The sequence below is a fragment of the Phalangium opilio genome, unplaced genomic scaffold (assembly GCF_054372755.1).
Source record: "Phalangium opilio isolate 3A_F unplaced genomic scaffold, DU_Popi_V2 ptg000017l_1, whole genome shotgun sequence".
NCBI lineage: Eukaryota > Metazoa > Arthropoda > Arachnida > Opiliones > Phalangiidae > Phalangium > Phalangium opilio.
Genome location: NW_028324151.1, coordinates 2,563,887 through 2,578,273, shown reverse-complemented (window position 1 = coordinate 2,578,273; position 14,387 = coordinate 2,563,887). Strand labels below are relative to the sequence as shown.

The 14,387-nt window shown below is 38.3% G+C and overlaps 4 protein-coding genes and 1 long non-coding RNA gene across 6 annotated transcripts in view; 1 reads left to right on the top strand and 4 right to left on the bottom strand.

Moving 5' to 3' along the window:
- The window catches only part of LOC149702440 (uncharacterized), a 100,465-nt gene that overhangs the window by 44,920 nt on the left and 41,158 nt on the right, over positions 1-14,387 (top strand). Inside the window, exon 4 of the long non-coding RNA XR_016381737.1 lies at positions 11,162-11,222. This is a non-coding gene — a long non-coding RNA (uncharacterized LOC149702440). The remainder of the gene's footprint in view (positions 1-11,161; positions 11,223-14,387) is intronic.
- LOC149702451 (uncharacterized) lies at positions 2,689-4,107 on the bottom strand. Its single transcript, XM_089866259.1, has 3 exons — positions 3,689-4,107; positions 3,225-3,621; positions 2,689-3,168 (listed from the first exon to the last, which is right to left on the bottom strand). Exons 1-3 carry the CDS (start codon positions 4,105-4,107, stop codon positions 2,845-2,847), a joined length of 1,140 nt encoding a protein of 379 aa, XP_089722385.1. The 3' UTR covers positions 2,689-2,844.
- LOC149702450 (uncharacterized) lies at positions 4,390-5,753 on the bottom strand. The gene is made up of 3 exons (XM_089866258.1): positions 5,312-5,753; positions 4,836-5,232; positions 4,390-4,766 (listed from the first exon to the last, which is right to left on the bottom strand). Exons 1-3 carry the CDS (start codon positions 5,728-5,730, stop codon positions 4,443-4,445), a joined length of 1,140 nt encoding a protein of 379 aa, XP_089722384.1. The 5' UTR covers positions 5,731-5,753; the 3' UTR covers positions 4,390-4,442.
- LOC149702449 (uncharacterized) lies at positions 5,854-7,363 on the bottom strand. The gene is made up of 3 exons (XM_089866260.1): positions 6,918-7,363; positions 6,454-6,850; positions 5,854-6,393 (listed from the first exon to the last, which is right to left on the bottom strand). Exons 1-3 carry the CDS (start codon positions 7,334-7,336, stop codon positions 6,076-6,078), a joined length of 1,134 nt encoding a protein of 377 aa, XP_089722386.1. The 5' UTR covers positions 7,337-7,363; the 3' UTR covers positions 5,854-6,075.
- LOC149702448 (uncharacterized) lies at positions 7,387-13,279 on the bottom strand. 2 transcript variants are annotated; one of them, XM_089866256.1, is made up of 5 exons: positions 10,344-13,279; positions 9,533-10,265; positions 8,542-9,319; positions 8,077-8,473; positions 7,387-8,015 (listed from the first exon to the last, which is right to left on the bottom strand). In XM_089866256.1, exons 3-5 carry the CDS (start codon positions 9,006-9,008, stop codon positions 7,701-7,703), a joined length of 1,179 nt encoding a protein of 392 aa, XP_089722382.1. In that variant the 5' UTR covers positions 9,009-9,319; positions 9,533-10,265; positions 10,344-13,279; the 3' UTR covers positions 7,387-7,700. The 2 variants fall into 2 exon arrangements, with proteins under 2 accessions (XP_089722382.1, XP_089722383.1); XM_089866257.1 differs by lacking the exon at positions 10,344-13,279 and having other exon boundaries at positions 8,542-10,249.

Genomic DNA, 14,387 nt, shown 5'->3' with positions numbered 1-14,387 from the left:
CGTAAAGCACGCGTTTTTTTTATTCAAATGGTATTCCTTCCACACACTCCCTCTTAAATTTAGGAGGCGAATATTTGAATAGGTCCCGGTACTACCATCGTTTTGGTTGTGGCTCGGCTCCACTCGTCCGCAAATGGACATACATGTATAAATATATTATATATTCTAAATTCTAAATCAAATAGGTTAGGTAGGGCAAATTCCCAGACTTCCATGCAGAGAGATACCTTGAGTTGTACCACCTTATCTCGCGGTTTATTTTATAGAACTTTTTTGGGTTGGGTTTGTTATGGTATGGTTGATTGAAAGGTTTTATAGGAATTTTGTGGTTATATCTCTATAGAATTTAAGTTTCGCAATTAAGAACTTGTTTACAGTTTATTAATTAATTTCGCAAAGGGTGGCTTAGTTTTTATCCATACCGAATTCGAGTTTATTTTATTTATTTTTTTAACCCTTTTTAGACACCGGTAATTAAGTTATCAAAGTTGATATTTGTATATTTAATTTTATATGATGGAATTAGTACGGACGTGGTATGTAATTCCCAACTGGTTTTATTAAAAAAATATTGATTGATTTTCAAAATCGAATTAAAAATTTTAGCCTTGCATCCGTTTTGATAAGAAAATTCCCGTAAATTCAATACAGGAAGGTGCATTTTTTTTTTTCATTTCAAATAAACACCGATGATCATGTTCGACGAATTGATTTTCTAGGTTTAGTGTTGAGTTCGTTCACCTGTAGAAACTCTGAATTCGTAACGGTTCTCGACATGCACTATTTTACCTAGAAAGTTATTGAGAAATCACCCGCACCCAATATATGTGAAATAAACGTTGTCTAATTACAGCGTGAGCCATGTAGGGCGATGCGATAAAAATGAGTGTTGTCATTTAACTTAATCTATGAATTTTCCCACTTTATTTTCGAGGAAGTTTCCCACTCATTTTTACTACGAAAAGGTTAAATATTTTAAATTTCTTTGAAAATAAATAATTAAGAATTAAAACTTTTAGGGTGGATTTAATTCTCCATTAGTTTTATCTTCGATATTGTCGCCAATTGCGTCCTATTTTTTTTCTCTTATTCTTTTAATGGCATCCGCGTTTCTATAACGATCACCATGCAGGATCTGAGTTCGTGAGGGGCGCGAGCTGTTAATTGTCGACCCAATTATCGGAATTTCCGTTTTGGGAGTTTTGTGGTATCGAAGGCCAACCTTGCACTGAGAATGCACGTGCAGCTAGCTAGACGGGATGTCAACATATATATCTATACCGGAAATCCCCTGGATTGCTGTGCCCGTGTGTTTTTAATATAGCCTAGCTCCTATACACGTCTTAAAAGTGTTGGCGATAATAAGTTTTTTGTTAAAACCGCGAAAATAGTACTTATTTTTACTTGCCTTCCATCTCGCTTTTCTGCGCATGCTCTTTAGGCGTTTTGGGTCGTCTTGACAGTTTGCGGAGACGTCAAATGGACGTTGTATGTCCGTTAGACCATTGCATTAATTCCAGAAGAAGAGCGAACACCACGCACAGGGACGGGGGAGATCACCTTCTTGGGTTATTTCCCTGGCGCCAAGAAGCACCGCTATAGAGGGCAGTATGAGTCGACGTCCCTGTGCGTTGGTTTCTCTGCAAGTATTTAATGGAGTGGTCTAGTTGTAACTCGTAAAACCCATCAACATCATATAAGTATAACCAATGAAAATTATATATATGAAATATTACTATTAATGTAAACCTCGAGTGACAGAGGCCTAGGCATAGAAGGATTTCAATTGAACGGATATCCAATTATGACCCAATTGAATGCCCATTTTTCTCCAAAAGAACGAAGTACGCCTTGTAAAGAAATAAAAATATACGTATTAAAATTAATCGTTTGTCGTTTTTGGACGTCGACGACGGAAGGATGCTCAATTTAGTCATTCAACCATGCTCCCTTCGTGGTGGAAATAGATATGGAATCTGTGTTCGCCCGAATGGATTCTTTTCTCACAGCAGCTAACAATGATTGCCACACACAATGTTTATTGTCTTTCTCAGGCCCGCCGCGGTCGTGGGACTTCCCCTGACGTTATCATATTATGTATTTGATTCAATAATAGCTTTATTGTCGTTGACGCGCGTCCATCAGGGACCTTTTAACAATGACAAAGTTTGAATGATCCGTCCTCCGATATCGTATATAGACATTAGAAGTTACTTCATTATGAGTGCACTAACCGATGTTATTCATAGTTCAAGTAACGAGGGTGTATTTGTTGTTTATATCTATGTCCTCTCGACACTAGCCGCTCTGGACACTATACAATTGATGCTTCAAACATTAGGTTTTATTTTTATTTTTTAAATAATGTATTTTGAATGAAACCGGACATTAGGGTGCGACGCGTTTTTGGTGCGGACATCGTTTTGTGTTGACTGTTTTGTTAGTGTAGATGGACAGATACGAACTCGCGAGTTCGCGTGCATTATAAATTAGGAATTTAAATAAAGCTGCCATGAATAGATGTTAAACCCATTTAGGATTAAGGTCACCTTCACCTCTCTAATCACTAAGTCGCCTATACCATTGAGAAAGGGTCAATATAGTTATAAAGTAAAATGAAATCAATCTATAAAATTTCATTTATTTTGTTTATTTCAATTTATTTTCCAATAATGTTTGGGTGTGGTCAATTCGATTGTAGAGGACATCTGATATCACGCCCTAGTTTTTGTAATATTTTTGAAATGAACAACGAGAAAACGTTAAGTGCAAGGATTAAATTGGTGAATTGTACACAACACTATATAACCTTAATGGTCTATTTTAAATTGTATGTGTTGCACGCTAATCGCCAGCGAATGTAGCGTTTCCAGCGATGTATTTGAGTGCATAGAGAGCGGCCGGATCGATTTGGATGAAGATTAAGGCGTAGGTGAAGCCGAAACCCAAATATGACAGAAATAACTTCGAGGTTATGTTGAAACAGTCTCCAGCACGTAGGGCGATCTTGGGGTTAGTCAGTTGATAGTAAAGATTTCTAAATTCTGTCGAAGCACCCATTCCAGCCGCGGGTCCGTCTGCTAAGGCGTGTAAAGTCACCAGTGATTGGTCCAATTCTTCAGGGATTTTAGAACCGATGAAGATCACCAAGGAAACCATGGCTAGAAGCTTTAAAAATCAAATTTGGTCAAAAATTTGACTTAAAAAAATTAAAATACACCTACCTGAAAATGATAGAAAAAGTCAAAGGCCACCAAATAAGGGTTATGGTTAATATTTATTCGCGTCAGGAATTTGAGAGCTCCGTGGCAAGCCAGAACAAAACCAGTCAAGAACCAAAATAGGACCACGTAACTCAACTCTTTATTGATGTTGTTAATCAGCCGCTGAAGTTTAGTCAGTTCCTTTTTGGCTCGAGTGATCGACTTGACGATTTCGATATCGTTTTGATGGATTAAAGTTGAATTAATCGACTTGACGATGTGTCTTAGAATATCAGCGACAAAGCAGTAGAATAATGCACCCAAAATTATGCTACCGTTGATAATTGGGACGAATATGATGCCATCAAAAGCCAATGAAATGTAATAAAGCTGCCGAAAATACTTATCAGGACACAACCTAAAAAAAAAATTTTGTGACAACTCAATACGTAACAGAGTTTTAGAAAATCCGTTTGCGAACTTACCCGAGGCAGAAACTTTTATACCATGAAGAATTCTTGCGAATTTTGTTAACATGAAAAACATTAAATGCGAAAAAGATAACCATTATCATCGCCAAGTAAACCATCAAGATAGCGAGAACTAATTTAATCCTTCTGGACCAATATCGTCGAGTTACGATTGTGGGATCCAATCGGGTTACTTGATGGTACGCTTCCTCGACCAGTTTCTGGATTCTTCGTCTCCGGTGGGCGATGACGTAAAATGAGACGACAGATGTGAAATGAATCAAAAAATTACTCACGACCCATTTCGATTGGTTATGGATACAAATGTAACACACTATAACGGCCATGAAATAATGGTTGCAAATTGCGGAGGCCGAACACCATATCTTCAACAATGTCACCAGTTTTCGTGGCATGATACTTGTTGGAAACATTGTGGACCTTTTCTCAAGGATCTCTGACTTAAGAAAGAACGTTTTAGCTAAAGTACAGATGAGTCGAAGATGGTCTTGCCTCCCAATTTCTTAAATCTACAGAGAACTATCAATACAATGAAAGCCATTGCAATATTGTGTTTATTTGAATAGACTTTTCCAATAGCGTTTGGGTGGGGTCAATTCAATTCTATCATAAAATGGTTTATATAGTTGTCACGCCTTTGTTTTGCACAGCATTTCTGTTTAAGGTGATCGAGTAGCAAAGGGTGATTTCGGTGTATGGCTTAAAATGAAACAACATAAGGCAATTTTCATGTAAAAGATTTTTCACGCTAATCGCCAGCGAATGTGGCGTTTGCAGCGATGTATTTGAGTGCATAGAGAGCGGCTGGATCGATTTGGATGAAGATTAAGGCGTAGGTGAAGCCCAAACCCAAATAAGACAAAAATAACTTCGAGGTTATGTTGAAACAGTCTCCAGCTCGCAGGGCGATCTTGGGGTTGGTCAGTTGAAAGTAAAGATTTCTAAATTCTGTCGAAGCTCCACTTCCAGCCGTAGGCCCGTCTGCTAAGGCGTGCAACGTCACCAGTGATTGGTCCAATTCTTCAGGGATTTTAGAACCGATGAAGATCACCAAGGAAACCATCGCTAGAAGCTTAAAGGTCGAATGTGCTCAAAAATATTGGCTGTAAAGAAAAATATCAAAATATCAAAATATCCATACCTGAAAATGATAGAAAAAGTCAAAGGCCACCAAATAAGGGTTATGGTTAATATTTATTCGCGTCAGGAATTTGAGAGCTCCGTGACAAGCCAGGACGAAACCAGTCAATAGCCAAAAGAGGACCACGTAACTCAATTCGTTATTGATGTTATTAATCAGCCGTTGAAGTTTAGTCAGATCCTTTTTGGCTCGAGTGATCGATTTGACGATTTCGATATCGTTTTGATAGATTAAAGTTGAATTAATCGACTTGACGATGTGTCTTAGAATATCAGCGACGAAGCAGTAGAATAATGCACCCAAAATTATGCTACCGTTGATAATTGGGACGAATATGATGCCATCAAAAGCCAATGAGATGTAATAAAACTGCCGGATATACTTATCAGAACACAACCTACGCATAATTTAAGAAAAACAAATTTTGTGTCAACTCAATTTGTGGCATAGTTTTAGAAAATCCTTTGGGAACTTACCCGAGACAGAAACTTTTATACCAAGAAGAATTCTTGCGAATTTTGTGAATATGGAAAGCGTTAAATGCGAAAAATACAACAGTTATCATCGTCAAGTAAACCATCAAGATAGTGAGAACCATTTTAATTTTTCTGGACCAGTACCGTCGAGTTACGAGTGTGGGATCCAATCGGATCGCTTGATGGTACGCTTCCTCAACCAGTTTCTGGATTCTTCGTCTCCGGTAAGCGATGACATAAAATGATACGACAGATGTGAAATGTATCAAAAAGTTACTCACGACCCATTTCGATTGGTTTTGGATGCAAACGTAACACAGGATAATGGGAATGTAATAATGGTTGCAGATTGCGGAGGCTGAACACCATATCTTCAACAATGTCACCAGTTTTCGAGATATGATACTTGTTGGCAACATTGTAGACCTTTTCTCAAGGAGCTTTCACTTAGAAATGAACGTTTTAACTGACGTTCAGAGGAGTCTAAGATTGTCTTGCCTCCCAATTACTTAAAGCTATATAGGACTATCAATACAATGAAAGCCATTGCAAAATTGTGTTTATTTGAATATATTTTTCCAATAGCGTTTGGGTGTAGTCAATTCGATTCCATCATAAAATGGTTTATATTTGAAAAGTCCGATTTCTTGTCACGCCCTTGTTTTTTTAACATTTCTGTTTTAAGTGAGCAGCAAGAGTGATTTTGGTGCAAGTCTAATATTAAATAAACTTAGATAATTTTCATGTAAATGATTTTGCACGTGCTAATAGCCCGTGGCGTTTCCCGCGATGTATTTGAGGGAATAGAGAGCTGCGGGATCGATTTGGACAAAGATTAAGGCGTAGGTGAAGCCCAAACCCAAATAAGACAAAAATAGCTTCGAGGTTATGTTGAAACAGTCTCCAGCACGTAGGGAAATTTTAGGGTTGGTCAATTGAAAGTAAAGATATTTAAATTCTGTTGAGTCACCCTTTCCAGCCATAAGTCCGTCTGATAAAGCGTGCAAAGACACCAGTGACTGGTCCAATTCTTCAGGGATTTTAGAACTGATGAAAGTCACCACGAAGAATATTGCCAGCAACTAAAAAAGATCACAGATTTCCAATATAAAACTAGCAAACCAAAATTGAAGTATACCCACCTGAAAATGATAGAAAAGGTCAAATGCCACCAAGTAAGGGTTATGATCAATGTTAATTCGAGTCACGAATTTGAGAGCTCCGTGGCAAGCCAGGACAAAACCGGTCAAGAGCCAAAATAGAACCACGTAACTCAATTCTTTATTGATGTTGCTAATCAGCCGTTGAAGTTTAGTCAGCTCCTTTTTGGCTCGCGTGATCGACTTGCTGATTTCCATATCGTTTTGATCGATCAAAGTTGAATTAATCGACTTAACGATGTGTCTTAGAATATCAGCGACGAAACAGTAGAATAATGCACCCAAAATTATGCTACCGTTGATAATGGGGACGAACATGATTCCGTGTAAAACCAGTGCGATGTAACAAAACTGATTGATATATTTATCAGGACACAACCTAAGAACCAATTTTGCTTCAACTTTAAATTTATTCTCCAGTTCTGAAAGAAGCGCCGCGTACTTACCCGAGACTGAAACTTTGATACCAGGCAGTATGCCTGCTTTGTTTGCTTGTTTTGAATACGGTAAACCCGTAATATGTAACCATTACCATCATCAAATAAACCGTCAAGACCGTGAGAACCACTTTAATTTTTCTGGACCAGTACCGTCGAATTGCGAGTGTCGGGTGCAATCGGGTCGCTTGATGGTACGCTTCCTCAACCAGTTTCTGGATTCTTCGTCTCCGGTAGGCGATGACGTAAAATGATACGACAGAAGTGAAATGCGTCATGAAGTTACTCACGGCCCATTTAGAAGAACTTTGAGTAGAAACGAAAAACACGATAACGGCAAGATAATAATGATTGCAGATTACTGAGGCTAAACACCATATTTTCAACAATGCCACCAGTTTTCGAGCCATGATACTTGTTGGTAGCATTGTGAACCTCTTCTCAAAGAGCTTTGGCTTGGAAAAGAACGTTGTAGCTGAAGTTCAGAGGAGTCCTATTGCCTCCAAATTACTTAGAAGTTGTAGGACAATTAATGTGTATTTAAAATACAATGAAAGACATGGGTTGGGGTAAAATTTTGTTTATTTGTATATATTTTTCCAATAAATTTTGGGTGTGGTCAGTTCGACTCCATCATAAAGTGGTTTATATTTAAAATAGTTCGATTAGTTGTCACGCCCTTGTTTTTATCAGCGTTTCTGTTTAAAGTGAGGGTCAAAGGGCGATTTCAATGCAAGGCTTAAAATGTAACGACATTAGGCAATTTTCATGTGAACAACTTTGCACGTGCTATTAGCCCGTGGCATTTCCCGCAATGTATTTGAGTGCATAGAGAGCGGCGGGATCGATTTGGACAAAGATTAGGGCGTAAGTGAAGCCCAAACCCAGATATGACAAAAATAACTTCGAGGTTATGTTGAAACAGTCTCCAGCTCGCAGGGCGATCTTGGGGTTGGTCAGTTGAAAGTAAAGATATTTAAATTCTGTTGAGTCACCCTTTCCAGCCATGAGTCCGTCTGATAAAGCGTGCAAAGACACCAGTGATTGATCCAGTTCTTCAGGGATTTTAGAACTGATGAAAGTCACCACGAAGAAAATCGCCAGCAACTAAAATTAAAACTCAGATTTCAAATATAAGTCTCGCAAGACAAATTGAAAATAGCCATACCTGAAAATGGTAGAAAAGGTCAAATGCCACCAAATAAGGGTTATGATCGACATTAATTCGCGTAAGGAATTTAAGAGCTCCGTGGCAAGCCAGGACAAAACCAACCAAGAGCCAAAATAGGACCACGTAACTCAATTCGTTATTGATGTTGTTAATCAGCCGCTGAAGTTTAGTCAGCTCCTTTTTGGCCCGAATGATCGACATGCCGATTTCCGTATCGTTTTGATCGATTAAAGTTGAATTAATCGACTTAACAATGTGTCTTAGAATGTCAGCGACGAAGCAGTAGAATAATGCACCCAAAATTACGCTACCGTTGATAATGGGAACGAACATGATTCCATCAAAAGCCAGTGCGATGTAAGCAAACTGTCGAATATACTTATCAGGACACAACCTAAGAACCAATTTTACACGTCAACTTCAAATTTGTTCGCCAGTTGTTAAAAAACGCCATGTACTTACCCGAGACAAAAACTTTGATACCATTTATTTTCCCCGTTTCGTTTGTCTGTTACGATTATGGTAAACCCGTAATAAATAACAGTTATCATCATCAAGTAAACCATCAAGATAGTGAGAACCAATTTAATTCTTCTGGACCAGTACCGTCGAATTGCGAGTGTCGGGTGCAATCCATTCGCTTGCTGGTACGCTTCCTCAACCAACTTCATAATCCTTCGTCTCCGGAAGGCGATGACGTAAAATGATACGACGGAAGTGAAATGCGTCATGAAGTTACTGACCACCCATTTAGAAGAACTTTGAGTTGAAACGAAACACACGATAATGGCAACGTAATAATGATTGCAGATTACTGAGGCCGAACACCATATCTTCAAAAATGTCACCAGTTTTCGGGAAATGATATTTGTAGGCAACATGCTGGACCTTTTCTGCAATAGTAACTTTGTCATATCAACGGAGACCATTCACTTCTTGCCTGAAGGACAGTTGGACAAGCAACCAAATGCACATCTTAGCGCATTGAAAACTGCATGTTGAGTGACATTTTCATTGTGCTCAAACACTCGGTATTGATGTACCAATGACAATGAAAGTCCCTTTTTTGGGGTTTATTTTAAATACATTTTTTCCGATATTCTTTGGGTGTGGTCACTTGGTCAGTTCGATTTGAAAACGCGTTAGAAATTGGCCATTTTGATGTCACGCCATTATTTGTTCGATTCTTGGTTTTCAGATCGTCTATTGAACCCCTTTCGTTGTATCTCGGCGGTCAAAGCTGTTGAGAGGAAAGAAGAAATAGCTTTACCACGTGATATTTACATTACACACGTTGTGTGCTAGAAAATAAACGCCTTTATTGATAAAGCATTTAATATTTTTAGGGTGATGGAATCATGGAACGAACAAAACTTAAACTTAAGCCTATTTGATTAAAAATATTCCTTAAAATCACGCCAAATTGTCAAATTCTTCAAAAATAGTAATTCACCGTGATTTTTCGCGTAATCTCGATCATTCTAGCTGCATTCATTTTCTTTAGCGAATCAAATTTCTCGTTTCGCAAATTTCAACGAAAAACTCCTTGTCCATTGTTTCTACACTCGGCCTCTTTTCCTATAATGTTTAACTTGACTCCAAGAAGAGAAAACATCCTTACGATTGTTTGCCAATTTTCTTGATGCCCGCGTGTTAAGATTTGTTCACGCGCGTTTCTCAGCTTCTTGGCGCGCATTCATTAAATTTGGCGGGAACGCACGTGCACCTGTGTGTACATTTGGCGCTTTTTTATATCGTATGCCCTACGGGTCACACCCCCGCGCCTCGTGCTAGTGTTAAAAAAACGCGGGTTCTCTATTCATTCTGCACGTGCTTTCGGGCATTGTTAGTTGATTTTTACTGCAGGTGGCTGTGATATTACCATAGTGTGTGGGAGACCATGTAACCTCATTCACCCGCTTTGGAAAATAGTGTGCGAGTTTTTTTTTTTCTTGTACCATCAGTTTACTGTGTACCACTTTTTATATTAAATCTTTTTTTTTACTTCGTATTTGATTAAGAAATCGGGCCAAAAAGATCAAGAAAATTTACAGTGAAGTTCAATGAATGAAATATATATAAGATTTAATTTAATTTAACAAGTAAATTTTTTTTATTTTAATCAAACACTTTACAGCTGTCGTTGGTAGCATTGTGTTTAATCGCTTACGGTCTCCTTTTAAAATCTAGTTTGAAAATAAAATTCAAATTTAGTTATCCATCACTATTCAATGTAAATATTTCTATTATAACCTTTGACCTACAAATGTTTGGGGAAGTTGGAAGTTGACTCAAAATTCAACGCGATGATTGAAATATCTAGAAATTATTGTTTACTTTCATGTCGATCCCCTTTTGAAAAGAAAAGAAAAAATAATAATAAATCAAAAATTTAATCAAATCAAAACACTCCTCTATAAAGGAACCAGGGTAAAGTCATTTTAGAGGTGTCGGACATTATTTGTTCCTATCACAACACCAGTCAACTGCGCGATTACCATAGTGTACTTGAAAAACCTGGGAAAATCAGGGTTTCAAAATTGTTTGTTTCGTAGTTTTGAGGTAGTATCCGACCCCTAATAAACTTAAGCCTTATATTGGTGGCCCCTTAATCCTTTCACTAGCTCCTTTTTCCTGATAGGATTAAAAGGTCTTTTAGAAAATATATCAATATAAAATCGTGTCAGATAAATAAGTATGATGACTCCTAAATACAGGATATCGATCACCAATAATCTGATCTGTAATACAGCTTGGGCTATTTCCTGTAAAAAACGCCTGGATTGTATCGTGTATAAACTTACCCTATCCCTAAGTAAACATCAAATTTATTAATCCGGATGTCTTAAGTGCAGCGGTCTTAACTCGTCCGAGATTGAAGTTCTATAAATATATAGAACTAATGCAATGTTTTGTCATATTACTAGGTGCCTCAATTTTTTTTTCATATCCGTTATATTATATTTATATATATTTATAATATATTTTTTTGATTTATTGATTTATTTTTTAATTTTAATATTTGTTGATTTTATTTTCGTTAATGTAATTTAATCATTGTTCTTTTGTTTTTTTATTGTAGGCTGATTAATTTATGATGAAACTGGACCATAAAAAATTTATCCAAAGAAGTGGTTTCTCCGGTGAGTACCAATTCCTAACAAATCCTTTATTTTTGAAACACTTATAATTACACAAAATACTTTGGATTAAGTATATAATTCCATCCTAATTAAAGTTCAATAGACTTTTTTACACAATTAAATCCAATAATAGATCAATCATAATAATTGGAAGCATTTATCCAATTAATTTATTTAAGAACATTGTATTACAAATTTTTCGTATACACGGTAGAACTAAAAATCCTCAATCGCAGCACAGCCATAGTCAAAAATTTCAAATAATTTTTAGACATTAAGAGGCCCATGGGTCTTTTTTTAGTTACAATTAATGACTCTGTTTGAAGTCCTAAAATTACACGTTATGTAATAATTCCTTTTATTATATTACATAAATTACGGTTGGGGGGCCACTGGTCTCCTCTCTCATACTGACTGTAGTCATAGCCATACATAAATGTAGTCTCTGGACTCCTAACTCCGAGAGGGAACGCGAGATTTTTATGGTCACCACCCTTTGTTGTTAATACGTGCGTCACGAACTGGGCGAAAATTGTTGTACCCTGTTATAAACGCGTGTGGCTTTGCTTTGGACGGACCGTCGGCAATAACAACTGGCACCCGGAGTCCACCCATTTTTCTATCAAGTTTCAACAAAGTAAACAAATTCGAAGTTAAAACGTTTACGAAGAGTTTTGGGCACATCTTCATCGACATTCTAGCAAGGAGCAACACTTCCTTCTCCCGTTATCCGTCTGTCTCTACTCGCGCATGCGTTGTACAAATTGAATACGAAGCTTTAAATAAATAGGTTTTTGCCATTCATTCAGTGTGGTCCGAACATTGATGAGGCTAACATTAGCAGTTCAGTTTAAATCAGTACTCATAATGTGAACTAAAGGGGCTAGAGTAAATTCCTCCCCCCCGTTTTTTAACTTGACTTTTTCATAACAATCTTCTTAATATTCTTATAACTTCGGCTTGATCTACTAATTTCTTTTGAGTTTTGTAATTTTTGGGTATTTCTGTACCAGGGTAGGGTGTAGCGGGAAGCTTGGGGTCAAACGTTGTACCCCCTTAGGGAAGAGGCCCCCCTCTGTCCCCGGGTAGCGCGGCACCACCGTGAGAAAGCGTGTTTGGCACGAGTCTCTGGAATGCGACCCGACGGACAAAGAAGGCACGTGCAATTTCGAATAAACCCCCAGTTCCCCCACCACTACAGTAAATGCCTCCAAACTATCACGCTTGAACGGCCCGTGTCGTGTCCCTTTTGGAATTTTCAAATTTTTCTCATGGTTTTTTTTTCGTCTTCAAGTGTGTACTGGTCTGAAGCTGCTGGGCCGTCGAGACGGCTGACAGGGCTTCTTTTCAATTTTTTTGGACGATTCCTTCGCTTGGGACGCTAGGCTAGATCTTCTTTCAAACTTTGTCGCGTTCAAAGGAGCTCGACTGAATGTTGTTGCCTATTTCAGGGGTTGATCATTTAGAATTTTGTTTGTACGTTGAAACTTCCTTTCAAAATTGATTTTTGATGGTTTTGAAATGTTTGTAAGGGTTAGTTTTTCTTTATGATATAAAAATCGGATGTGGTTTTAGTTCGGTGGCATTGTACGATGGGGGGAATTCGTTGTTTTTGATCAGTCAACTGGACTTGAGTAAACTAGTTGGGTCGTATGAATTAACAGAAGTTGGACAAGTTGAATCACCAATTAACAATTAATCTGACTCAACTTTTTGACTCTTCTAATTGAGTCAAAAGTTGTACCGTCTGAAAAGGCCTTTAGAGGTATATTTATTTCCCAATTCCACTTACCAACGTTGCAACAAATAATTTATTCAAATAAGACAATAAGACAGTCAAGTTTGAACCCGTTCTGTTCTTATCCAGTGAGTCTTATCGACAAACTTCAAAAAAAATTATTCAGAGAGAGCGCGCCTAGTCATGGCCGTGATAAAATTTGCAATCTTCAGGTATAATCATAAATCTGTATGAATCATCCCCTTGGAAGCCAGTCAATCTTGATCTTTGAAAGGAGACCCTTCTAAACGGGGGATCGTGCAAGCTGAATTTCCTTCTCTTCTCTCTCTCTCTCTGTTTCCATGAAGAACGAACGTTTCTTCTCAAGCGGGGGGGGGGGGTTAAGTTTGGAAACCCGCGTGCGCCCGTTTTTTTTACAGGGTAGAAAGAGAAGTGCACCGGGGCGTGACGGGGTCACTTTTAACTTTCCCACGCTAAGACCGACCGTGGCTGCACTCGGTGCACCCCCTTGCCTGGCCGACGCGATTCAATCTACAGCCAAGATTATGGCGGGAAAAGAAGAAACCCGAAATAGCGGGGGAATTCGTATTCGTAGGAGAATAAATATCGGTTTTTGTTGTGTCGGTCGGGTACCCCCGCTTGCTTGCACACACACCACGTGCGTCTATTGTGGGTAAAAATGTGCAAAGAGCATAGATAACCGTAATACACTGGAGTGAATATGTATTTGGAGAATAGAGTTATCATATCCCTTTTAGTTTATCATGAACAGTTCTGAAATTGTGTGTTAATTCTATAAATAAATGATCCTTACAAATTAAGCATTCGGCTGAGAGAGAACCAGGCTATGATAACCTCAAGGTTGCCAATAATACTTGAGAGCATACCTCAGGTTTGGAACTGAATGATCTGAATCGAACAGAACTATTGATTGCTCTAGATAGCTGTTGAATATTGCACTCACAAATACCTGGCAACACTTGTGTGCACACTATCTATAGTGAAGAACTAGAGTAATCGAAGTCAGTCTTCTTGTCCCGTGTCAACCTTAGCGTACATCCTCCTTGGCATAAACTCTATAGCCATACCAGAAGCCTAAAAGCGTTTTCAGCCTGCCTCCCCTTTTTACATGCATCTTCAGTTCTTCTCTAGTACGCGAAAGATTTTCGAGTCGTTTCCCACGGGCCCGGGACGTTTCTTTTCTGGCTCGAGGTCAATAAGGTCGGACAAATGGGTCCCTGGAATGTTGGCAGTTGGAAAAAGATGACGACACTTGTTGGAAACCCCCTGAACTCGCTTTTATCACCAATAATCGGGGTTTCAACCCCCTTTTATGTCTATAGAAGCGCATATGGTCCCTAACTTGCTCCTCTCTCTAGCTCACTCTCCCGCTCTCTGGTCTCTCTTTGCACGTGAGACAATTCCCG

Coding starts and splice junctions, on each gene's coding strand:
- LOC149702451 (XM_089866259.1), bottom strand. CDS start 4,107: ATGTTTCCAACAAGTATCATGCCACGAAAACTGGTGACATTGTTGAAG. Junction 3,622..3,688: donor TATAAAAGTTTCTGCCTCGG/GTAAGTTCGCAA, acceptor TTTTTTTTTTAG/GTTGTGTCCTGATAAGTATT. Junction 3,169..3,224: donor ACTTTTTCTATCATTTTCAG/GTAGGTGTATTT, acceptor TGATTTTTAAAG/CTTCTAGCCATGGTTTCCTT.
- LOC149702450 (XM_089866258.1), bottom strand. CDS start 5,730: ATGTTGCCAACAAGTATCATATCTCGAAAACTGGTGACATTGTTGAAG. Junction 5,233..5,311: donor TATAAAAGTTTCTGTCTCGG/GTAAGTTCCCAA, acceptor AATTATGCGTAG/GTTGTGTTCTGATAAGTATA. Junction 4,767..4,835: donor ACTTTTTCTATCATTTTCAG/GTATGGATATTT, acceptor TCGACCTTTAAG/CTTCTAGCGATGGTTTCCTT.
- LOC149702449 (XM_089866260.1), bottom strand. CDS start 7,336: ATGCTACCAACAAGTATCATGGCTCGAAAACTGGTGGCATTGTTGAAA. Junction 6,851..6,917: donor TATCAAAGTTTCAGTCTCGG/GTAAGTACGCGG, acceptor ATTGGTTCTTAG/GTTGTGTCCTGATAAATATA. Junction 6,394..6,453: donor ACCTTTTCTATCATTTTCAG/GTGGGTATACTT, acceptor GATCTTTTTTAG/TTGCTGGCAATATTCTTCGT.
- LOC149702448 (XM_089866256.1), bottom strand. CDS start 9,008: ATGGTCTCCGTTGATATGACAAAGTTACTATTGCAGAAAAGGTCCAGC. Junction 8,474..8,541: donor TATCAAAGTTTTTGTCTCGG/GTAAGTACATGG, acceptor ATTGGTTCTTAG/GTTGTGTCCTGATAAGTATA. Junction 8,016..8,076: donor ACCTTTTCTACCATTTTCAG/GTATGGCTATTT, acceptor TTTTAATTTTAG/TTGCTGGCGATTTTCTTCGT.